We start from the raw sequence: 26,926 nt of genomic DNA, 5'->3' as shown, positions 1-26,926 counted from the left end.
TTGCCAAAGAGATTTCCATGGGGTGTCTGACAGTGGGTCACTTCCTATGATATGATGCCCTCTGTTGGTCATCTAAAAGAACAAAGTAACTACATCTGCTCAACTATTTAAATTCAAGAATTATAATTTTCAGCATACTGTATTGTCTGACTGAGAAGTGTCATAGTTTTTAAGTGACTGCCAGATGAGATCTTGAGACATCAATAGTGAACGAGTGTGATTGCATCAAGGGGAAATACAGCTTTGTATAAAAGTCCAGCGGGGAATGCAGATTAGGGGATGGCCTTGTTTTCCAAAAAGCTGTTTGCCACAGCACATTGTGATTGCAAAGACTTCCAGAGATTGCATGTCCAGGAGGTGTTTGGGGAGAGAAGCAGATTGTTCAGCTGGCTGAGAAATGGATCCGCAGTAATACAGAGACCAGCAGATCCTAGAGCTTCTCAGCTCATTGCCCTCTCCTGCAGCAGATGCAGAAGAATCTATCTTGGCAGAGTGAGGCCCCCAAGTTACAGCTGACCACTGAGAAGCAAACGTAAAGGGAAGAAGGCTGTCAAATTACAAACCCCCTGATTCCGCTTCAGAAAAGAAGTATCTAGGATATGCTTGGAGCAACATAGAGAAGGTGGTGAAGGTGGTGTATCGTTCACTTGCCTTCATTAGTCAGGGCGATGAGTACAAGAGCTGGGCTGTCATGTTGGTGAGACAGCACTTGGAATACCACATGCATTTCTGGGTGCAGAAAAATTTTACAAGGATGGTGCTGGGATTGTTGTAAGGAGACACTGAATAAGCTGGGACTGTTTTCTCTGAAGTGAAGGAGACCTTATAGAGCTTTATAAAATCTTCAGGGCATAGAAAAGATGAATGTTCATACCTTTTCCCCTGGTAGTCTAAAACTAGTGGGGGCAAAGGTTCAAGACGGAAAACGAAAGATTTAAAAGGATCCCGAGAGTCAAGTTTTTCCGTGTGGTATGTGCAATGATCTACCAGAGGAAGTTGTAAATGTGGCAACACTTACAGTGCCTAAAAGACATTTGGACAAGTGCATGGATTGGAAAGTTTTCGAGGGATATAGGCCAAATGAAGACAAATAGGACTAGGTCAGATAGGCTCCTTGGTCGGCATGGATGAGTTAGGCCAAAGGTCATGTTTGCCATTGCATAACGCTATGAATCTAAGCTTAAGACAGTCAAATAACCATTGGTCATTTGCAACTAGGACTTTCACCAAAATATTAGAAGACACCTATGATAGGCAAATCAAAGTAACTTGAAATAGCTGCATTTCAGCATTGTGAACATAAAATATTTTATTACTTTATTCATTCCCTCTAGTGGTCAATAAACCATTGGGATTACTTGTAGATGCACACTATCACATCTTGATTAACTCTTGACATCACAACTTACTTCATTTTGATCTTCTACTTCAGTGTCTACCTGCACTGCACTTTCTCTGTGGCTGTACTCTTTATTCTGCATTCTGTTACCGTCTTACCTTGTACTACCTCAATGCACTGTGTACTGATTTGATCCGCGTGAAGTATGCAAGGTAAGCTCTTCACTGTACATGTGATAACAATAAACCAATGCCAATTCAGAGGACAAAGCTGCAGTTTTACTGTTGAACTGCGCCACCTTGTGGAAATATCTATATTACAGCACACAGTATTCATGAGCAACACACACGCGCACACACACAATTCTGGAGGAACTCTGCAGGTCAGACAGCAGCTATGGAAATGAGTAAACAGTTGACATTTCAGACTTAGACCCTTCTTCAGAACTGGAAAGAAAGGGGGAAGATGCCAGGATAAAAAGTGGAGGGAGGGAAAAGAGGATGAGCTAGAAAATGACAGGTGAAGCCAGGTGGTTGGGAAAGGTTAGGGACTGGAGAAAAGAAGGAATCTGATAGGAGAGGAAATTGGACAAGAACTTTTAACTTTCATCATTATTCACTTTCACAATCACCTTCCACCAAAACTAACACAAGGATTATAATTAATTCTACTGTCCTCCAGCTGGCCTTCCATTCTTCAAACTTCAGGTCTCCTACTCTCTCAAACTCGCTCTACTTTAAAGCTCAGTTCAAAAGCCACCTCTGAGAGATGTTTTAATTATCCGTTTTTAGACTCAGCATTATCCTTTCAATGCTAATACTAAGGCTTACAAAAGTACAAGTTCTGATTGCTGATAGTAAGACCATAAGGTATAGGATCAGAAACAGGCCCTTTGGCCCATCAAGTCTGGTCTGACAATCACATTTCTTTTTATTCATTTCAATTCCATTATCCTGGCTTCTCCTTGTAACCCTTAACCCTTTTACCAATCAAGAACCTATCAAAAATCCGTCTTAAATGCACCCAATGATTCAGCCGACACAGCTGCCTGTGGAAACAAATTTCGCAGATTCACCATCATCTAACGTCGCTTCATTCTGAGGCTGTGCCATTGGATCCTAGAGTAACAGAAACATCTTTTCCTTGTCCACTATATCCAGGCTTTCAGTATTCTGTATGTTCCTCCCGTTAGCCTTCTGAACCATCAAGCACAGACCCAGAGACCCCAAACATTCCTTATACATTAAGTTTTTCATTCCTGGAATTATGCTTGTGAATCTCCTCTTCAGGGCCAGCATATTTTTCCTTTGATATGGGACCCAAAATTGCTTACAATATTCCAAATGTGGTCTGACCAATGCCTTAAGATCTCAGCAATATATCCTTGCTTTAATATTCTAGTTGTTTCAAATAACTTGCCTTCCTTACTACCAACACAGCCTGCAAATTGATGTTAAGGGAACCCTGAACTAGGACTTCCAAAAGCAAGAGCTTCCGCAGATGCTGGAAATCCCAAGTAACACACAGACACAAGATAAGACCATAAGATATAGGAGCAGAAGTAGGCCATTCGGCCCATTGAGTCTGCTCCACTATTCAATCATGGGCTGATCCAACTCTTCCAGTCATCCCCACTCCCCTGCCTTCACCCCATACCCTTTGATGCCCTGGCTAATCAAGAACATATCTATCTCTGCCTTAAATACACCCAATGACTTGGCCTCCACAGCCGCTCATGGCAACAAATTCCACAGATTTACCACCCTCTGACTAAAGTAATTTCTCTGCACCTCAGTTCTAAATGAAAGTCCTTCAATCCTGAAGTCGTGGTCTCTTGTCCTAGAATCCCCAAACATGGGAAATAACTTTTCCATATCTAATCTCTTCAGGCCTTTTAACATTCGGAATGTTTCTATGAGATCCCCCCTCATTCTCCTGAACTCCAGGGAATATAGCCCATGAGCTGCCAGACGTTCCTCATATGGTAACCCTTTCATTCCTGGAATCATTCTTGTGAATCTTCTCTGAACCATCTCCAATGTCATTATATCCTTTCTAAAATAAGGAGCCCAAAACTGCACACAATACTCCAAGTGTGGTCTCACGAGTGCCTTATAGAGCCTCAAAATCACATCCCTGCTCTTATATTCTATATCTCTAGAAATGAATGCCAACATTGCATTCACCTTCTTCACAACTGACTCAACCTGGAGGTTAACCTTTAGGGTATCCTACACAAAGACTCCCCAGTTCCTTTACATCTTTGCATTTTGAATTCTCTCCCCGTCTAAATAATAGTTTGCCCATTTATTTCTCCCACCATACACTTTCCAACATTGTATTTCATTTGCCACTTCTTTGCCCGTTCCCCTAAACTAAGTCTCTCTGTAGGCTCTCCGTTTCCGCAACACTACCTGCTCCTGCACCCATCTTTGTATCTTCGGCAAATTTAGCCACAAATCCATTAATCTAAATCATTGACATACATCATAAAAAGCAGCGGTCCCAACACTGACCCCTGTGGAACTCCACTGGTAACCAGCAACCAGCCAGAATAGGATCCCTTTATTCCCACTCTCTGTTTTCAGCCAATCAGCCAATGCTCCGCCCATGCTAGTAACTTCCCTGTAATTCCACGGGCTCTTATCTTACTAAGCAGCCTCATGTGCAGCACCTTGTCAAAGGCCTTCTGAAAATCCAACTACACCACATCTACTGCATCTCCTTTGTCTACCCTGCTTGTAAATTCCTCAAAGAATGCAGTAGGTTTGTCAGGCAGGATTTTCCTTTCAGAAAACCATTCTGGCTTTGGCCTATCTTGTCATGTGCTTCTAAGTACTCCATAATTTCATCCCTAACAATCGATTCTAACAACTTCCCAACCACTGATGTCAGGCTAACATGTCTATAGTTTCCTTTCTGCTACCTCCCACTCTTCTTAAACAGTGGAGTAACATTTGCAATTTTCCAGTCATCCGGTACAATGCCAGAATCTATCGATTCTTGAAAGATCACCGGTAATGCCTCCGCAATCTCTCCAGCTACTTCCTTCAGAACCCGAGGGTGCATTCCATCAGGTCCAGGAGATTTATCCACCCTCAGACCATTAAGCTTCCTGAGCACCTTCTCAGTTGTAATTTTCACTGCACATACTTCACTTCCCTGACACTCTTGAATGTCCGATATACCGCAGACGTCAACCACTGTGAAGACCGACGCAAAATACGCATTCAGTTCCTCTGTCATCTCTGCCTCTCTCTCTTTACAGTATCTACAGCAACATTCTGTATTGGTCCTATTATCTACCCTCGACTCCCTTTTACCCTTTATATACTTAAAAATGCTTTTAGCATCTTCTTTGATATTAGTCACCAGCTTCCTTTCATAATTCATCTTTTCCTTCCTAACGACCCTCTTAGTTTCCTTCTGCAAGTTTTTACAAGCTTCCCAATCCTCTATCTTCCCACTAGCTCTGGCTTCCTTGTATGCCCTCTCTTTTGCTTTTACTTCGGCTCTGACTTCACTTGTCAGCCATGATAGTGTCCTTCTTCCATTTGAAAATTTCTTCTTATTTGGAATGTATCTGTCTTGCATGTCCCTCACTTTCTGCAGAAACTTCAGCCATTGCTGCTCTGCTGCCCTTCCTGCAAATGTCCCTTTCCAGTCAACTTCGGCCAGTTCCCCTCTCATGCCATTGTAATTTCCTTTATTCCACTGAAATACCGACACATTAGATTTTATTTTTTCCTTCTCAAATTTCAATGTGAACTCCATCACATTGTGATCACTGTTTCCTAAGGGTTCCTTAATCTTAAGCTCTCTTATCACCTCCAGATCATTGCACAACACCCAATCCAGCACAGCTGATCCACAGTGGGCTCAACAGCAAGCTGTTCTAAAAAGCCATCCCTTAGACATTCTACAAATTCTCTCGCTTGAGGTCCAGTACTGACCTGGTTTTCCCAATCCACTTCCATGTTAAAAATCCCAACGATGATCATGACATTGCCTTTCTGACATGCCTTTTCTATCTCCTGCTGTAATTTGTAATCTACACCCTGGCTGCTGTTTGGAGGCCTGTATACAACTGCCATTAGGGTCCTTTTACCCTTGTCATTTCGTAACTTAACCCATAGAAACTCTACACCTTCCAATCCTATGTCATCACTTTCTAATGATTGAATATTATTTCACAGGGCCACACCACCCCCTCTGCCTACTAACCTATCTTTCCAACAAACACACCGTATATCCTTGGACATTCAGCTCCCAATGGCAGCCATCCTTTAGCCAAGTTTCAGAGATGGCCACAATGTCATACTTGCCAATCTGTAGCTAAATTTCAAGATCGTCCATTTTATTCCTCATGTTGCGTGTATTCAAATATAACACTTTCAGTCCGGTATTTGTTGCTTTCTGTTTTAACTGCACCATGCCTCTATTGCCCTGTGACTCATGCTGCTGGCTGTGACTAAGACTCATCTCCTGTCTGTTCTTTCTATAATCTCTGTTGCATGCTACCTTTGATTTATTTCTGTTTTCCCCTTCCTCAACCCTATCACTCCAGTTCCCATCCCCCTGCCAGCTTAGTTTAAACCCTCCCTAACAGTTCTATTGAATGTGCCCGCTAGGATATTGGACCCCTTTGGATTCAGGTGTAACCTGTCCTTTTTGTACAGGTCATATCTCTCCCAGAAGAGGCCCCAATGATCCAGGAATCTGAAGCCCTGCCTCCTACACCAGTCTCTCAGCCACACATTAATATGCCTGATTATGCTATTCTTGTGCTCGTTAGCACATGGCACAGGCAGCAATCCTGAGATTACTACCCTCGAGGTCCTGCTTTTCAGCTTCCTACCTAACTCCCTGAATTCTCTCTTCAGGATCTCCTCTCTTTTTCTACTTAGGTCACTGGTACCAACGTGTACCAAGACTTCTGGCTGTTCACCCTCTCCCTTCAGAATACTCTGCACTCGATCCGAGATATCCCATACCCTGGCACCTGGGAGGCAACACACCACGGGGGTATCTCTATCAGGCTGACAGAACCTCCTGTCTATTCCCCTCACCACGAAATCCCCCATGACTACTGCATTCCTCATCTTCCTCTTTCCCTTCTGTACCACAGAGCCAGGCTCAGTACCAGAGACCTGATCACAGTGGTCTGGTCTGGTCAGACTCTGTCTGGTCACCCCTCAACAGCATCCAATATAAGATAACGATTACTGAGGGGGATGGCCACAGGGATGCTCTCTACCATCTGAGCTCTTCCCTTCCCTTCCCTAACCGTCACCCACTTACCTAACTCCTGCAGCCTCGGGGTGACTAACTCCCTGTAGCTCCTAACTATCTCCTGTTCACTCTCGTTAATAAGCTGTAGGTCATCGAGCCGCAGCTCCAGATCCCTAACACGGTCTCTCAGGAGCTGTATCTCCTGGTGCTGCAGATGTGGCCATCTGGGAGACTGGAAGATTCCCAGGATTCCCACAACCGACACCCAGAGCAAAATACTAACCCTATAGACATGCTCTCTATTCCTCAAAAAAATGCAAAGAAAAACCAAAAACGAAGTCCACCTACCCACTTACCTTGCCGAAGACCGCTTTCGCCAAAGCCTCTCGCTTCTACTCTCGCCACTGGCCTACTCCTGACAATGGCCGCTCCGCTTATCCCTTCTGTACTTTTATTTAGTTCGTTGAGCTCAGTTGCTGCCGTTGACAGGTCCCGCACAATGGACTAACACCTGCGAAGCTCTCGTTTTAAGTAACCGCCTCTGACCTGCAAATAGCACTCCTTCGTCGAGCTCAGTTGCTGCCATAGATAGGCCCCGCACAGTGCTGGAAGAACTCAGCAGGTCAGGCAGCACAAGGAGGATAACGAACAGTTGTTTCGAGCCAAGACCCTTCATCAAGTCCCCTGGCACCTCCAATTTCTCATTTTTCTCTTGCATTTAGAAAACAGTCTACACCTTTATTCTTCCTACCAATCTTTAATTTAAATATTTAAACCCTGTTCAGAATTATATCATTTTTACCTTAGTGCAAAGGCATCTTCAAATGACCAAATCTGTTCACAAAGCTAGCATACTGAGGAAAACAAATACAAGTAATTCAAGTTCATATACGCAAATGGATGAACAGAAAAAGTGCTCCTATCCGACCCTGTCCAGCTTTTCTTTGCTTTGTCTTTATTGCTCAGACTGATAAGTGTACTAAATCTTATTCCAAAACAGGCAAAGACAACGGAATAGCTATACACCTCCCCGTGTGTTGGTGTAAGCCTCAAGACATTTAAGGTTTCTGTAACATGCAGCTGCAACATGAGGATCCCTTCAGCATTGTCCCACCTGCTTCAGGACACTGCAAATGACCCAAAAGAAAAAAAACATTGTGCTATTTTGTAAAATAAAGTTGTTCTTGCAAAAGTAATAATGATAGTTAAATCTCAATAAGCTCTCAGAGTGTTATACCCAACATCAACTTTCATGTTTAGCTCTAGTGTATGTACCTTTAAGAATCAGTAAGATTGTATCTCCCAGTTACTTTAACATTCAGTTTTCTGTTTGTGTACAACAGCCCTTTTAATTTCTTACGTAACTGATTTTTCACCTTTCAAATTGGCAGTACATAGCTCCAACAGTATATTTATCTTTAATAATTAGCTGTTGAGAAGTACACGTAGCTTTGCAAGTGGCAAGGTTTGGAATCCATTATAACAGCCAAGTACATGGAATGGAAAAATGGGAACACATTGTTTTTCAATAACTAGAACTTGTTTCAATAGAAGCCTTACTCAAATTCAATGTTGTGCTTTCAAGTACTCCAAGTATACTCTCTGTATTAAGACTCACTGTTTTTAGATTAAATTACATTAAATAAAAGTTCTGGTGCAGACAAAAGATCACAGCTTGTGTGGGGCTTCTCCTGGTTTGGTAGCCAATAATGCGCCTCTTAATCAAAGTTAATGTTGTTGATTATCTGGCCATTTATCTCAATATTTAATGTAGAAGCTAAATTGTACACTTTCCCACATTGCTATTGCAATCACGTTCCTATTGCTTACTTTGCAAAGTCATGACGACAAAAGTGCATGTTACATCAAATAAAAGTACTGATTTTAATGAACCTTCTTACACATATAGAGCCTATATTATAAACAGACACATGTCAACCTTTTCCTCTGGTTGTCACTTTGAAAACCTCTGATGTAATAATTCTTGCAGCCATTTTGAAATTAAACATCACCAATCATTTTGGATCATCATATTGTACCATGATTTTAAATGTGCAATGGGTTCTTTTTTCATTTCACTCCTCATTTACATCCACCCAAAGGCGATCTGATAATTGAGCTGTCAACTGAAAGTAATGGTACAATATACCGTATAAATAAAATGCACAATATGCCTTGCCTTTTGACTTTGATCAATTCCCAGTGTAGATAACAGCTTCTCCCGAGAATGTGATACTTTCCAGGATGATTTTAAGCAGACTTTGTTTAGATCCTGAAGTTCTTCCAATGCATTGGCAAATTCATAACTGAAGGAAAACAAGAAATTAAGAACAAGTGGTACACAAATGGCTTGCACACAAAATATATTGTACAGCAATAGCATATTTAAAATTCCTATTAACAAGTAACACATGTAAATGTTTAATGCTCAATTTGTGCAGCTAATGATTTAGATCCAAGGCTGGCTGTTATAAAAATCCTCAATTAAATTTGCTGTACAAAAATCATGAGAGATGAAACATGATACTGCACATTTCCCAAGTACGCAAGAGATCTGGAAACAGCATGTCCACGAAGAGCCTGTGGAAGAAGCATTGTATAGTATCTTTAACTGTGAGTAGTGGCCTACTGCAGAGCAAATGGGATTGTCAGGCTTTGATGTTAGATGTTGCAATGTACTATTACAAAAATCTCCACAGGTTAGGAACACCTGTTGAGAAATGAATTAATAACAACACAGTAGGAGCCGAGAGAAACAAGGAGAGAGGCCAAGGTTGAAACAGGGATAGAAATTAGTAGAAACCAGACACAAGCAGAGCATGGATACATTTCAAAGTTTGGAGAAATCGGTAGAGAAATAAATTCACATCCAACTGATGACAGCATTGTTTCTTTAACCTTAACACAAGCTACCTTTTCACAGCTCAAAGTTTTGCCATGGACACATCCTGTCAGAAAGGTCAAAATTCTGGAATTCCCAACATGCAACTCAAAGCAGCCCAGAGCCACCACCACCTTCTCAGAATGGCAATGAAAGGGCATTAGCAGCATTGACAGCCAGACTAAAAAATGGACTGAAAATAAAACTTAAGTGTAATTGTGAAAAATGTTCCACAACCACCCCCCCCAAAAAAAACAACAACAGGCCATTGTCCTTATAGTTATGATAACAGATTGGACTGCTGATGGGCTGCATCATATGCAGTTCCAAACTGGTCAATGTATACATGTCACATTTGGATTGGCAATATTATTCTATAATATGCAAAGTTTAGATCAACACAGTACGATTTTAGTGCACATTTCAGAACTCAGGTAGATTTGCACTTCATCCCCTGTAAGTGACTGGTGGCGTTCTGGCAGCAGTGCCGGACTTCGAATCCAGCCGGCTCCCCTGCACGCTTTCCATCCATGCTGGGTTACGAGCTGGTGATCTCTTTGGAAACTCAGCAGGCAGAAGGCAACGGCAAACCACTGCTGTAACTTGCCTTGTACACGATTCCCCACTATGTCAGAGAGGCGTGGAGGGAAATTGTCTACTAACTGGAGAAACTCCGGATGCAATGTACCTTTCCATTTCTTTTCCCCTTTAAGTATAACTTTCAATCCTATTTTGCTTTCATTGAATTTAAACGCAAACAACAGGAATTCTGCAGATGCTGGAAATACAAGCAACACACATCAAAGTTGCTGGTGAACGCAGCAGGCCAAGCAGCATCTGTAGGAAGAGGTGCAGTCGACGTTTCAGGCCGAGACCCTTCGTCAGGACTAACTGAAGGAAGAGTGAGTAAGGGATTTGAAAGTTGGAGGGGGAGGGGGAGATCCAAAATGATAGGAGAAGACAGGAGGGGGAGGGATGGAGCCGAGAGCTGGACAGGTGATAGGCAAAAGGGGATATGAGAGGATCATGGGACAGGAGGTCCGGGAAGAAAGACAGGTGGGGGGGACCCAGAGGATGGGCAAGAGGTATATTCAGAGGGACAGAGGGAGAAAAAGGAGAGTGAGAGAAAGAATGTGTGCATAAAAATAAGTAACAGATGGGGTACGAGGGGGAGGTGGGGCATTAGCGGAAGTTAGAGAAGTCGATGTTCATGCCATCAGGTTGGAGACTACCCAGAGGGAATATAAGGTGTTGTTCCTCCAACCTGAGTGTGGCTTCATCTTTACAGTAGAGGAGGCCGTGGATAGACATGTCAGAATGGGAATGGGATGTGGAATTAAAATGTGTGGCCACTGGGAGATCCTGCTTTCTCTGGCGGACAGAGTGTAGATGTTCAGCAAAGTGGTCTCCCAGTCTGCGTCGGGTCTCGCCTATATATAAAAGGCCACATCAGGAGCACCGGACGCAGTATATCACCCCAGTCGACTCACAGGTGAAGTGTTGCCTCACCTGGAAGGACTGTTTGGGGCCCTGAATGGTGGTAAGGGAGGAAGTGTAAGGGCATGTGTAGCACTTGTTCCGCTTACACGGATAAGTGCCAGGAGGGAGATCAGTGGGGAGAGATGGGGGGGACGAATGGACGAATGGCAAGATCCTACATCTACGGACTCCAGAGCCTGCCGTCCCCGACGCTAGCAGGCATGAACTTCAGATTGCGGCCCCTGCCATTGATCTCGGCGGCTCCAACACCTCAGGGCATATTCAAAACCCGGACTCCAGCAACGACCATGGACACCTTCACAGCGATTGTGCAACCACCAACTGCAACTCTAGCCTTGAACTCCAGGCCGGGTCTTTATGTGCTGCTGTTGTGACTCCCGTCTCCCCTTCCCTCACCACCACTCCGCAGCCCCGTCTTCCTCAGATCCCACCGTCAACTCCTGGGCCCTCAGAGGCTCCATCTTCCTCTCACCCCAACCCTCCCCTCTCCACTGACACCCCCAGCCTCCCCCCTCTGATCCCAGCTCTCATCCGTGCCGGGTCTTTACCATCCCCTCCGACCTTCAACTGTTGGAGGCAGAACGCTCTGTCCTCAGTAAGGGCCTCACCTTTGTCCCCCTTCGCCCACACCTCAGCGAGTTCCGTGTTCGCCACGATGCGGAACTTTTCTTCCGCCGTCTCCGTCTCCGAGCCTACTTCTTCGGCAAGGACTCTTCCACCCCCACCGATGACCCTTTCTCCCGTCTTCAACCCTCCTCTTCTTCATGGACACCCCGCTCTGGTCTTCTGCCTGCTCTGGATCTCTTTATCGCTAACTGCCGACGGGACATCAACCATCTCGACTTTACTGCACGTTGTCCCCATTCCAACCTCACTCCTTCGGAACGCTCTGCTCTCCACTCCCTCCGCACTAATCCTAACATTATTAAACCTGCCGATAAGGGGGTGCTGTTGTAGTCTGGCGTACTGACCTCACAGCGACAACTCGCGGATACCTCCTCTTATTTACCCCTCGATCGTGACCCCACTAAGGAGCACCAGGCCATTGTCTCTCACACCATCACCGACTTTATCCGCTCAGGGGATCTCCCATCCACTGCTACCAACCTTATAGTTCCCACACCCCGCACTTCCCGTTTCTACCTCCTACCCAAGATCCACAAACCTGCCTGTCCTGGACGACCTATTGTCTCAGCTTGCTCCTGCCCCACCGAACTCATTTCTGCATACCTCGACACTGCTTTATCACCCCTTGTTCAATCCCTTCCGACCTATGATCGTGACACTTCTCACGCTCTTAAACTTTTCGATGATTTTAAGTTCCCTGGCCCCCACCGCTTTATTTTCACCATGGATGTCCAGTCCTTATATACTTCCATCCCCCATCAGGATGGTCTCAAAGCTCTACGCTTCTTTTTGGATTCCAGACCCAATCAGTTCCCCTCTACCACCACTCTGCTCTGTCTAGCGGAATTAGTCCTTACTCTTAATAATTTCTCCTTTGGCTCCTCCCACTTCATCCAAACTAAAGGAGTAGCTATGGGCACCCGTATGGGTCCTAGCTATGCCTGCCTTTTTGTTGGGTTTGTGGAACAATCTATGTTCCGCACCTATTCTGGTATCTGTCCCCCACTTTTCCTTCGCTACATCGACGACTGCATTGGCGCTGCTTCCTGCACGCATGCAGAACTCGTTGACTTTATTAACTTTGCCTCCAACTTTCACCCTGCCCTCAAGTTTACCTGGTCCATTTCCGACACCTCCCTCCCCTTTCTAGATCTTTCTGTCTCTGTCTCTGGAGACAGCTTATCCACTGATGTCTACTATAAGCCTACTGACTCTCACAGCTATCTGGACTATTCCTCTTCTCACCCTGTCTCTTGCAAAAACGCCATCCCCTTCTCGCAATTCCTCCGTCTCCGCCGCATCTGCTCTCAGGATGAGGCTTTTCATTCTAGGACGAGGGAGATGTCTTCCTTTTTTAAAGAAAGGGGCTTCCCTTCCTCCACTATCAACTCTGCTCTTAAACGCATCTCCCCCATTTCACGTACATCTGCTCTCACTCCATCCTCCCACCACCCCACTAGGAATAGGGTTCCCCTGGTCCTCACCTACCACCCCACCAGCCTCCGGGTCCAACATATTATTCTCCGTAACTTCCGCCACCTCCAACGGGATCCCACCACTAAGCACATCTTTCCCACCCCCCCCCTGCATTCCGCAGGGATCGCTCCCTACACAACTCCCTTGTCCATTCGTCCCCCCCATCCCTCCCCACTGATCTCCCTCCTGGCACTTATCCGTGTAAGCGGAACAAGTGCTACACATGCCCTTACACTTCCTCCCTTATCACCATTCAGGGCCCCAAACAGTCCTTCCAGGTGAGGCAACACTTCACCTGTGAGTTGACTGGGGTGATATACTGCGTCCAGTGCTCCCGATGTGGCCTTTTATATATTGGCGAGACCCGACGCAGACTGGGAGACTGTTTTGCCGAACACCTACGCTCTGTCCGCCAGAGAAAGCAGGATCTCCCAGTGGCCACACATTTTAATTCCACATCCCATTCCCATTCTGACATGTCTATCCACGGCTTCCTCTACAGTAAAGATGAAGCCACACTCAGGTTGGAGGAACAACACCTTATATTCTGTCTGGGTAGCCTCCAACCTGATGGCATGAACATCGACTTCTCTAACTTCCGCTAATGCCCCACCTCCCCCTCGTACCCCATCTGTTACTTATTTTTATGCACACATTCTTTCTCTCACTCTCCTTTTTCTCCCTCTGTCCCTCTGAATATACCTCTTGCCCATCCTCTGGGTCCCCCCGCCCCTGTCTTTCTTCCCGGACCTCCTGTCCCATGATCCTCTCATATCCCCTTTTGCCAATCACCTGTCCAGCTCTTGGCTCCATCCCTCCCCCTCCTGTCTTCTCCTATCATTTTGGATCTCCCCCTCCCCCTCCAACTTTCAAATCCCTTACTCACTCTTCCTTCAGTTAGTCCTGACGAAGGGTCTCGGCCTGAAACGTCGACTGCACCTCTTCCTACAGATGCTGCTTGGCCTGCTGTGTTCACCAGCGACTTTGATGTGTGTTGCTTGCTTTCATTGAAAGTGCTTTTCATGTATGGAACAGAAAGAGCTCTTTTATAATTACAGGGGAGAAAAAAAATCGGGAAGTACAATTTCATCTGTCGCCCCTTCGACTATCCACGCTGGGCATTGCACTTGGATTCTGATTTTCTTTCCACTGATACCAACAGAGCTAGCATTTCAGAAAATGAACATAGAGCATAAATATATTACTTAATGTCAGTAGCTGAGGATTTTGTAAAACAAAGGTTAGACAGTTAAGAGAACAGAAGGAAATACTTTCACTCAGGAGTCAAGATGATTTAAGTTTTACCACAAAGATCAGGGGTGGTGAGGTGTCACAGAATAACTTCAAGATCTTTCTGACACAAGAATAGTGATGCAATTTTATACAACAATAGCAAAATTTTAGCCTTTAGTGCAAGTTACAATCACAAGCACCCACTATGTCATAGGAAGGGTGCCACATGGGCAACATATGTCCTGGTTTCCAATTCACTCAAACCAAATGCTGTTTGAACTAAACATTTTTTCCAAAATAAAATTGGTAATTTTCAAGCTTTAGCGAGCAGGATCCCAACAGAGAAAAGCTGCCAGCCTCTCAACTTCCCTTTGGCCAAGGAGGTCAATAAAATCTCGCATTTCCTATCTGCACTAACCCCACCAATTTTCACTGCTTCTCCCTTAACTTTGTGTTTGCTTCTCTCATTTTCTCTATTTTTCTTTTTCACATTTACATTTTGTACTTTAAGGTCGTAGCTGGTATTACAGCAGCTACACTGGTGCCTGACATTCAGGCCACTCCCAAGGTTTCTTTATTTTGGTCAAACTTATGTAAGGGGCAATGAAACTGAAAGAACTTTGCTATCGCACTCTTCTCTCTGCTGAGATTTTAAGGGATTTAGACAATCTCCCCATTCTGGTTTGTCTGCTCTTATCCAAGGTATTTCTCCACCCTCCTTTCGGGCCCTGGCTCGTCAGGGAGGTTGCCGATTGAACTAAATACATAAGTACATAATCACTGTTTCATTCAGACAACCTACCCTTTGGATACAAATCACATTCCAGCTTTGTTTGCAAGGCTTTCTGCAGAGAGCTATTTTCCAAAATATGCCTAAGAATAAACTAGAAGCAGTTTAGATGCAGGCGTGTGGAAAAAATGACTAAGGAAACAACAGCCAATTCATTTATACCCGTTACATGAACCTACTTTATGCATGTCTGCAACATGATCCCCAATTTTGCACACAGAAAAGACACACAATCTCTTGGAAGATACAAGTAAATTAAAAACTAGCAAAGTCCAAGAATTGCACATAGCCTTTTCTTTGTGCTGCCCAAAAGTGCTGGAACTTCTGACGAGGACTGTGACGTTGCTGTTGTCTCAGAATTCACTTCACTATGCCCTTATCCAAATCAACATAAACTTGCTTTCTCTTGCCATTTCTTAGTCCACATCACAGCAGAGAAATATAATGTTAAAAAACCCATCAAGTGCTCAAAGACATTCTATTGCCTATTCTGGATAAGTTCTGCTTTTAGAATGCTGAGGGGCTGGATTTTACACGTTTCAAAATCAGCTAAACCAAGTTTTTCATAAATACTAATACTAACAACATTTAGAATGTAGAAAATTGAAACAAAGATTGCAGACGAATTTTACTCTTAACTAGAGTAGATTGTGATCAAAGGTGGTTTGTATTTGTAGCTTTAGGTGACAAGCTGTCCTGGATTGAGTGAGCCATGCAGTTACCTAATACAATTAAACAGAGAGTTTAACATGCTCTATTTTATCTTGTGTCCTCAAGCAATTCTGCATTAACTGTCAATTTGACAGATGAAAGCTCTGATAAGAACTACATTATGATACTGCACTTTCCTTAACCAGTGAGTTAATCTGGGTTAGCTAACACTTTGGCTTTTAGATTGTGAAGAAGAAACTTCAACCTTCAAAATCTCCAATTGTTGGAAAGCGATTTTGGAGTGACCAAAGAGCACCACTTGGGTCTGCTGAACACTTCATTCAGTCCGTTAAGGCCTTGGTTTGAAGGAGGTCTGGTAATAATTGTTATCTCAGCCTTTGTTAGCTACACTTCTGCAGTGACTTGATGATCACCATTTTGATCCAGTGATCCCAGGACTGAAAAGTGAGCGTTGACGGCTCTGTGTTCAACTGAGTTTAGAAGAATGAGATGGTTTCATTGAAACCTACCAAATATTGAAAGGCCTAGACAGAGCAGATTTGGAAAGTATATTTTCAATAGTTGGAGAGTCTAGGACCAGAGAGCACAGATTCAGAATATAAACACAATCCTTTAGAGCAGAAAAGAGGAGAAATATCATTAGAAGTTGGTGAATCTGTGGAATTCATTACCACAGACGGCTGTGGAGGTTGGTAGGTATGGAGGTCAAAGGTTACAGGGAGGAGGCAGGAGAATGAAACTGAAAGGGAAAGGGCCGGCTGGTGGAGCAATGACATCAGCTCCAGACTCTGGAACAGAGGCTCCCAGGTTTGAGCCCTGCTGGGTCTGCTCCCGAGTACGCTTTCCATCCATGCTGGGCTGAGTGTCCAGATCGCAACTCGACCTCGTAAAATAAAGGGAAAAATACTGCGAAATGTCTGTGTGAGAAATGGTGTGTCACACAGTCTGTCTCTCTCGCTCCGCGCCTTGTAAAGGCATGAAAAAGACATGATCCCGCCAACATTGCGCATGCACAGACGCACACGACAAAAAAAACAGACATTGAAGGGGAAAATAAATCAGGCATAATCGAATGTTGGAACAGACTTGATGGGCTGAATGACCTAATTCTGCTCCTATGTCTATTATCTATATTGTGTTTGAAATGCATTAGAAGGCAGCTAAACCCTGCCTGAAAATGTGCCCAAGTTTTGCAGTTCAACTCACAAAACTTTGTTTGGCCTTTAATGAAAAAAAATCAATGCAGTAGTATTAACTTCTACTTCAGACACGTGTTAGGCATGAGAGAACTCATTTAATTTAATAGTAGAAATTACCTTGTTGATTCCATTGCTTTAATTGGATCACATCCTTCCCCGTTCATCTCAAGAGACTTCTCCAGCGCAGGAAAATCTTCAAATCCATGTTTTATAGGTTGAGAAGGAAAAGAGTTCTGGAAAATGTTTTCGATGAGATTCCTTGCATCAACCTAAGGAAATAATGAAATTGGGCACTCTGTATTCACTTAAAACATCATCACTACCAAGGGTGCCATGTTAATTCATTTGAGGATCCTGAAGTCACTAGTTTGCAAAATTTTAATCAATTCAAGGATTTCACTTCCAGTGTTCTATCAAAAGAGCCTTTCAACCCTTTATGGTATCATTCTGCTCATCTGAGATATGGTCTATAAAAGCTGCAGTGGCCCCAATTTTGAGCCATGAACAAATATGCATAATAACAATTAATCTCAAGTAAGGCAGTATACCAAGATCAAATTAGATTGCAGAATCCCTGGATACCAAACCAGAGAGAAAAAATAAATACTGGTTCTGGAAATCTAAAGTAAAAAAAAAACAAGCCACTCAATGTTTAGTAAGTCAGGTAACATCTGAGCACAGAGGGAAAAAAAGTTAGTTTTTCGGGTCTTTTGTGATCAAAGATCAACCTGAAATGATAATTCCTTTCCTATCAGCTTGGGATACAAGAATTTATTTTTAAAATTAATACTTTAACCATTTTACAAAGAGTGGATTATACATTTGGGATTAAAGGTACGAGCTTCATTCAGCAACTTAAAGCAAGAATAGTATGCAAGTAAAATTTGCCAAATCACATGTTGCATGCAGCACTTGGAAAAGGCAATGCACACCCTAAGCTAGTGTTAAGTATTACTGAGAGCAGTTCTAGGTTTTCCTGAGCTTATTCAGATGACTGAAGCTGTTTTCAATTTTATTTGATTATGCTTCTGAATATTTAATACAAGCACCACAACTTCCAATTCCAGACCAATGCCTTTTACGTGAAGGATGGAAAACATATGATCATGCTGTGATCTGAATGAACTATTCCTTTTAACTTCAGTACCTTGATCAACCCAGTGCAGCGTCAGAATTCAGACCCTCTTGACCATAAAATCTTCCTATAAATGTCCACCTGCATCTCTAACTGAGTCCAAGTACCACGGGAGTCATTATTTCTATCTTGCGTTACCTCCAGACATGCTTTCAGCTGTCCTCTGATGACCTCCATTCACTCAGTCATCAGTCATCCTGTAAAAACGTAAGCTCATCCAAAACTCTGCTGCCCACGTGCTATCCTGCACACAAGTCTACGCCGTCATCCCAGGACTATCGTTATTATCGCTTCTTACTGAAGATGCAACTGCAGAAAGGCAATGTTCAGATTTTTCACTGAATTCACTTCATAAGTGCTTTAGTTTCCTTCTTCCCTTTCGAACACCTTGAGAGAAAAGAAATTACTGTGATTCCTCTCAAAATCTTTTTGGCCCTATATTCCTCTCAGCTTCCCCCTTCAAAACAAAGTCAATCTCAAAGCGCATCTAAAGAGCGTTGCCAGATCATACTTAAAAACATGAATGCAGGTTTCTGCACTACTTATATCTCAGAACTTGAGAAATTGAAGGAATTGGACTTTGAGCCCTTGTACTTTCCTTGCCATAATAAGATCAAAGTTAATCTTTTATTTCAGTGCAACTTCCCTGCACTGTTCCCAAATTCCTTTACGACCTTTAATATTCAAAAACAAATCAACCTCTGTCCTGCTAAATTCACTTACAGACTGAGGAGCCTTCTTAGGGCAGACTCACATTCACTGCAGTGCAGGTGAAGAAATTCTCTTTTTTTCTCAGTTCTAAATGGTCAACTCTTACTTGGAGACTGACATCTAGTCTGTGACGGTCCAATCAAGGAAAACATCATCCCTGCATCTACTCTGTCATGGCATTCAGGAATCGTATCCATTAAGAGAGAACCTCTCATATTCCCCCCACATTATCTGCAGCTTAATGTGAAAAAGACTAAGGAGCTGGGGGTAGACCTGAGGAGAGCTAAGGTACCGGTGACCCCTGTTTCCATCCAGGGGGTCAATGTGGACATGGTGGAGGATTACAAACACCTGGAGATAGGAATTGACAGTAAACTGGACTGGTTAAAGAACACTGAGGCTGTCTACAAGAAGGGTCAGAGCCGTCTCTATTTCCTGAGGAGACTGAGATCCTTTAACATCTGCCGGACAATGCTGAGGATGTTCTACGAGTCTGTGGTGGCCAGTGCGATCATGTTTGCTGTTGTGTGCTGGGGCAGCAGGCTGAGGGTAGCAGACACCAACAGAATCAACAAACTCATTCGTAAGGCCAGTGATGTTGTGGGGATGGAACTGGACTCTCTCACGGTGGTGTCTGAGAAGAGGATGCTGTCTAAATTGCATGCCATCTTAGTCAATGTCTCCCATCCACTACATAATGTATTGGGTGGGCACAGGAGTACATTCAGCCATAGACTCATTCTTCCAAGATGCAGCACAGAGCCTCATAGGAAGTCATTCCTGCCTGTGGCCATCAAACTTTACAACTCCTCCCTTGGAGGGTCAGACACCCTGTGCCGATAGGCTGGTCCTGGACCTATTTCATAATTTACTGGCATAATTTTACATATTACTATTTAACTATTTATGGTTCTATTACTATTTATTATTTATGGTGCAACTGTAACAAAAACCAATTTTCCCCTGGGATCAATAAAGTATGACTATGACTATGACTAGAGAGTATGGATTAGGCCCAGAGGTGCAAAACCACTCTCAAACCTACCATCACAAGAATCACTGTGGTCAGAGAGGAAAACACGATATTCTAGATGTATTTGATCAAATCCCTATAGAATTAAACCAAGATAACCCTGCTTGGTCAAGTTCCTCCATATTTCCAGCACTCTTATTCAAGACTTGTTATACGTTAAGAGCTAATTTGAATGGAAATAAGCAGGATTTCATTCTTTCCACACATTCATGCCTGTGTGATGATGACCTAGATGAGGAAGTGGAGGGATGGGTCAGTAAATGTGCTGATGATACAAAGGTTGGGGGTGTTGTGGATAGTGTGGAGGGCTGTCAGAGGTTACAGTAGGACATTGATAGGATGCAAACCTGGGCTGAGAAGTGGCAGATGCAGTTCATTTTGTGAGGTGGTTCATTTTGGTAGGTCAAATATGATGGCAGAATATACTATAAATGATAAGACTCTTGGCAGGGTGGAGGATCAGATGGATCTTGGGGTCAGAGTCCATAGGACACTCAAAGCTGCTACGCAGGTTGACTCTGTGGTTAAGAAGGCATACGGTGCATTGGCCTTCATTAATTGTGGGATTGAGTTTAAGAGCCAAGAGGTAATGTTGCAGCTATATAGGACCCTGGTCTGACCCCACTTGGAGTACTGTGCTCAATTCTGGTCACCTCACTATAGGAAGGATGTGGAAACCATAAAAAGGGTGCAGAGGAGATTTACAAGGATGTTGCCTGGATTGGGGAGAATGCCTTATGAGAATAGGTTGAGTGAACTCGGTCTTTTCTCCTTGCAGCGACAGAGGATGAGAGCTGACCTGATAGAGGTGTATATGACGATGAGAGACATTGATCATGTGGACAGTCAGAGGTTTTTTCCCAGGGCTGAAATGGTTGCCAGAAGAGGGCACAGGTTTAAGGTCACAAGGTCAGTCATTTTTTTTTAAACTAGGGGGAGGGAGAAATAATCCTTTAAAAAATGTTTCTCCTGAACAGACAGAGCAGTCCCTGGCTTTGTATTCTATCTAGTCTGCTTGCCTTGTTCGGGATTTTGGGAGGGGGAGGGGTTAGAGTTAGGAATTTTTTTCCATTGGGTGGTTCCGGAGCATGCATGTTTTTTATGTGGTTGTATTCTTCATCGCTGCCATTTTTGATCATCCCGTATTGGTATGTGCTCTGCACATGTGTAAAGTAGAATAAAATTATAATATGGTATTTAAACAGATTAATGTAATAAGTTGGAATGTACGTGGTTGGAATCATCCTATCAAATGAAAAACAACTTTTAAAATTATTAACCGATTCCAACCTGACATAATTTTTGCTCAAGAGAAACATATCAGGGTGGGAGATCAAAATAGATTTTTTGGATGGTGGAAAGGTTTGCAGTTCCACTCCACTTCTCGGAGTAAGACTAAAGGCGTGTCCATCTTTATTAAATCTAATATATTTACTCAAGAGGATATTGTCAGATTCTAATGGTAGATTCTTAATTGTTAAAGGAGTGATCTGTAACAAAAAAGTTGTTTTGGTTAATTTGTATGGTCCTAATTTAGATGATCCTTTTTTTTAAAAAAGGGTATTTGCTTTACTGCCTGATTTAAATGAATACATGTTGATAACGGGTGGGGATTTTAACTGTTGTTTAAATCCTTTGATGGATAAGAGCTTAACCAATCAGCGGCTTCCAAATCGTTCTGCGTCACTTATCTACTCCTTTTTCTTCTTCAATCTTTTTATTAGTTTCATAATAATAAACATAACATAGTAATGGTACAAAGTTATTGGGAATACATTGTTATAATTGGCATAGTTAATTATAAAGCTAATTATCAACTCCTTTTTGAACGATTTTGGATTGATTGAATTATGGAGGTATTTACACCGTGATAACAGAGAATATTCTTTCTTTTCACATGTTTATAAAAAATATTCGAGGATCGATTATATAATAATTGATCCTTGCTTCTTGCCTAGTGTTAAAAATTGTGAATATGATGCTATTGCTATATCTGACCATGCACCTTTGAGTTTGTCTTTTGAATTTAATGATATCACTCTGGCTCATCCACCATGGCACACGTCTCAGACATTATTGCAAAGTTCAGACTTTGTCAGTTTTATTGAAAATCAGAAAACATTATATAGGGGGTATGTCTAAATTGATTATATGGGGTACATTTAAAGCATTTTTACATGGTCAGATCATTTTTTTATTCAGCTAAGCTTAAAAAAACAGACTAAGGTAGAATTAGATAAAATTTCAAAACAAATTAAAGACTTAGATAATATTTATGCAGCTTCCCCTAATATAGATTTATTCAAACGAAGGGTGGAACTTCAATCACAATATAACCTATTATTAACTCATCCTATTGAAGCTTAAGTTAAGGAGTTGATTTTATATGTTTGGAGATAAAAATAATAAACTGCTTGCATCTCAATTCAAAACAGCTAGAGCCAAAAGGCAAATATTGAAAATTTGTGGAAAAGATGGTATTTTGGCTTAGGATTTTTCAAGCCTTTTATACTGAACTTTATAAATCTCAATGTCCAGTAGATTCTTCAAAAATGGATGCTTTCTTACGGAAGATTGCTTTTCCCAAAATCTCTGTTGAAGATCAAAAAACTCTTGATGCCCAAATTACTGAAGCCAAAATTCATAAAGCTATTTTTTCGATGCAGTCTGGTAAAGTCCCTGGATTTGATGGTCATCCTGTAGAATTTTATAAAAAATTTAGAAAATTGCTTTCTCCGTATATGTTGGAAATGCTTAAGGATTCTTTTCTGAAAGGTGATTTACCCTCTACTTTTTATGAGGCTTCTATCTCTTTAATTCTTAAAAAGGATAAAGATCCTATTGATTGTGTCTCATATAGACCTATTTCACTATTGAACGTTGATGCTAAGATTCTGTCAAAGATAATGGCCAATCAGTTGGCGAATATTTTGGGAAAAATGATTTTTAAAGATCAGACAGGTTTCATAAAGGGTCGTTATTCTTTTTCAAATGTTTGGAGACTATTTAACATTATATATTCATCCTCATTAAAACTCCACAATGTGTCATCTCTTTGGATGCTGAAAAAGTGTTCAATTGAGTCGAATGGAAATACCTATTTAACGTTTTAGAGAAATTTGGCTTTGGTATTAATTTTAATAATTTGATTAGAATGATATATAAAGCTCCTTAAAGTAAGAAATGCAATCATCCTGCGTGCTGAAGAGGTTAAATAATTTGAATCTATCATTGGTAGTCCAAAGATAGCAGTAATTGGATGAGGTTGTAAGTCTATATTCAAAACCATTGAAATAATGTCAAAAATACCTTTCCAATATTGTTCCAACAGAGGACATGACCAAAACATGTGGGTTAAAGAAGCTATCTCGAAATGACATCTATCACATATTGGATTAATATAAGAGTAATAACGAGATAGTTTATCTTTGGACATATGAGGCCTGTGCACTACTTTAAACTGTATCAACACATGTTTAGCACATACGGAGGATAAATTAACCAACTGAAGAATTTTTTCCCATTTTTCAATCGGTATAATAATCTCAAGTTCTTTTTCCCAGTCAGCTTTAATTTTATTGGAAACATCAGGACATAAATTCATAATTATACTATATGTAATTGCTACAACACTTTTCTGAGAAAGATTTAAATCTAAAATTTTTTCCAAAGTATCCATTGGATATGGGTGTGGAAAATTAGGAGAAACAGCAATTAAAAAGTTTCTAATCTGTAGGTATCTAAAAAAGTGAGATCTGGGTAAGTTATATTTATTAGAAAGTTGATCAAAAGACATAAAACAATTATCCAAAAATAAATCACGATAACGTATTATACCTTTGGTTTTCCAATCAAAGTAAGCTTGATCCATAGTGGAAGGTTGAAAAAGGAAATTAGATATAATAGGATTTGCTAAGATAAATTGATTAAACCCAAAAAATCTTCGGAATTGAAACCACCAAATCCGCTGAATTGGAAAGAGATTAACCCTCCTACTGTATTTCATTGGTTTTCACAAACTATGGTATGTTTGAATTTGGAAAAAAATTAGAAGTGCGGTTTATGACCCTTCCATTAAATTTGAAAAAACTTGGAGGCCATTTGTTCAGCATTTTCATTTGATGTAATTTGACCATTTCCAAACTTATTTTATTTCTCTATACTGTTGGTTGAGAGGAATGGAGCCGTCGACACTAAGTCTTTTAGTTTAGTTGACTAATTCTGTTTAGTTTAGTTTTTTTTTGGGATGGGGTTTTTTTTTCTTTTTCATGATTTTTCTCAGTCTTTTTTTTGCCCTGTGTTATTCATTGTTATTCTACACGATTGGGAGCTTTGTCAATTTATACTATTTGGTCTTACAATTACTCATTTTAAGTGCAACAATGTATCTCCTACTATTTGTATTATTGCTATGTTATGTTTTCATTCTATGAAATTAATAAAAAGATTGAAAAAGAAAGATATATACAGCTCCTATTGCTACTGTTATTACTAATAACTGAAGGTCTTCTTCTTTTCAGCTTTCACGGGGGACAAGACAAGGCTGTCCATTAAGTCCTTTGTTATTTAATTTAATATTAGAACCCCTTGCTATTGCTCTCCGTGAAGCTAAAAATATTGATGGGATTTCTGTGAATAAGACTATTCATAAGATTTCTCTTTATGCAGATGATTTATTGGTTTATATATCAAATCCTGAGGAATCTATTCCTGCCTTGTTAAAATTATTCAATGAATTTGGAGAGTTTTCAGGATATAAAATAAATTTTAGTAAAAGTGAATTGTTTCCTATAAATGAATCCATTTCTATGTATGACAATACTCCTTTCAAAGTCACATATTCTTTTAGTTATTTAGGTGTCACAATCACTGAAAAATATAAGGATCTTTATAAAGCCAATTTTGTTCCTTTGCTAGACACTATGAAATATTATTTAGTAGATGGAGTCCACTTACATTTTCACTTGTTGGTCGCACCCATATAGTCAAAATGATGATTTTACCAAAATTTTTATATCTATTTCAGAATATCCTTGTTTTTTTGACGAAGAAGTTTTTCGAGTGGATTGATTCTATGATTTTATCTTTTATTTGGAATAATAAAAGACCAAGATTTTGTAAATGTCATTTACAAAAGTTGAAAAAGGATGGAGGTCTCGCTTTGCCTAATTTAAGAATGTATTACTGGGCTGTTAATGCGCGATACATGTCCTTTTGGTTATATTGGGTTGATAAGAAGGATCGGCCTATCTGGGTAGACCTGGAATTGAAAGCTGTGAAACAGTTTTATTTAACCTCGTTATTGGGAGCTGCTTTGCCTATATGATTAGCTAATTGTTAATTTAAACTTATACCCTGTGATTAAGCATTCTTTACAAACTTGGCTTCAGTTCTGCAATTTTTTTAATCTTAAAAATTTAAGCTTTGTAGTTTAATTTATCGAAATTACTTTTTTAAACCTTGTTGAAATTGCAGGGGCCCTGGCAGAAATATTTAAAATGTTGCTGTCTACAGGTGAGATGCCGGAGGATTGGAGAGTGGCTCAATGTTGTTCCGTTGTTTAAAAAAGGATCGAAAAGTAATCCGGGAAATTATAGGCCGGTAAGTTTAACGTCGGTAGTCGGTAAGTCATTGGAGGGAGTACTAAGAGACAGAATCTACAAGCATTTGGATAGACAGGGACTTCTTGGGGAGAGTCAACATGGCTTTGTGCGTGGTAGGTCATGTTTGACCAATCTATTGGAGTTTTTCGAGGAGGTTACCAGGAAAGTGGATGAAGGGAAGGCAGTCGATATTGTCTACATGGACTTCAGTAAGGCCTTTGACAAGGTCCCGCATGGGAGGTTAGCTAGGAAAATTCAGTCGCAAGGTATACATCGAGAGGTGGTAAATTGGATTAGACATTGGCTCGATGGAAGAAGCCAGAGAGTGGTGGTAGAGAATTGCTTCTCTGAGTGGAGGCCTGTGACTAGTGGTGTGCCACAGGGATCAGTGCTGGGTCCATTGTTATTTGTCATCTATATCAATGATCTGGATGATAATGTGGTAAATTGGATCAGCAAATTTGCTGACGATACAAAGATTGAAGGTGTAGTAGACAGTGAGGAAAGTTTTCAGAACCTGCAGAGGGACTTGGACCAGCTGGAAAAATGGGCTGAAAAATGGCAGATGGAGTTTAATACAGACAAGTGTGAGGTATTGCACGTTGGAAGGACAAACCAAAGTAGAACATACAGGGTTAATGGTAAGGCACTGAGGAATGCAGTAGAACAGAGGAATCTGGGAATACAGATACAAAATTCCCTAAAAGTGGTGTCACGGGTAGATAGGGTCGTAAAGAGAACTTTTGGTACATTGGCCTTTATTAATCAAAGTATTGAGTATAAGAGCTGAAATGTTATGATGAGGTTGTATAAGGCATTGGTGAGGCCGAAACTGGAGTATTGTGTTCAGTTTTGGTCACTAAATCACAGGAAGGATATTAATAAGGTTGAAAGAGTGCAGAGAAGGTTTACAAGGATGTTGCCGGGACTTGAGAAACTCAGTTACAGAGAAAGGTTGAATAGGTTAGGACTTTATTCCCTGGAGCGTAGAAGAATGAGGGGAGATTTGATAGAGGTACATAAAATTATGATGGGTATAGATAGAGTGAATGCAAGCAGGCTTTTTCCACTGAGGCAAGGGGAGAAAAAAACCAGAGGACATGGGTTAAGGGTGAGGGGGGAAAAGTTTAAAGGGAACATGGGGGGGGGCTTCTTCACACAGAGAGTGGTGGGAGTATGGAATGAGCTGCCAGACGAGGTGGTAAGTTCGAGTGCTTTTTTAACATTTAAGAATAAATTGGACAGATACATGGATGGGAGGTGTATGGAGGGATATGGTCTGTGTGCAGGTCAGTGGGACTAGGCAGAAAATGGTTCGGCACAGCCAAGAAGGGCCAGAAGGCCTGTTTCTGTGCTGTAGTTTTTCTATGGTTTCTATGGTTTCTTTGAGTGATCCAATTTTTTTTACTTTGGAAAAATAAAGGTATTAATTCTTTTTTGGATTTATTTAAAGAAGGTAGACTGATGACCTTTGAACAATTAGTTGATAAATATT

The 26,926-nt window shown here is 41.5% G+C and overlaps 1 protein-coding gene across 3 annotated transcripts in view; it reads right to left on the bottom strand.

Moving 5' to 3' along the window:
• Positions 1 to 26,926, bottom strand: part of LOC134346751 (uncharacterized) — a 71,081-nt gene that overhangs the window by 20,086 nt on the left and 24,069 nt on the right. For all 3 annotated transcript variants that reach the window (XM_063048369.1, XM_063048352.1, XM_063048360.1), the window contains exons 3-4: positions 17,067 to 17,218; positions 8,751 to 8,877 (exon numbers count right to left, since the gene is read on the bottom strand). In XM_063048369.1, coding sequence (XP_062904439.1) covers positions 8,751 to 8,877; positions 17,067 to 17,218 — 279 coding nt within the window. The remainder of the gene's footprint in view (positions 1 to 8,750; positions 8,878 to 17,066; positions 17,219 to 26,926) is intronic.

The sequence above is a fragment of the Mobula hypostoma genome, chromosome 1, assembly GCF_963921235.1.
Source record: "Mobula hypostoma chromosome 1, sMobHyp1.1, whole genome shotgun sequence".
Taxonomy (NCBI): Eukaryota; Metazoa; Chordata; class Chondrichthyes; order Myliobatiformes; family Myliobatidae; genus Mobula; species Mobula hypostoma.
The sequence above is the reverse complement of the archived record's forward strand: the minus strand, read 5'-3'. Positions and strand labels throughout refer to the sequence as shown.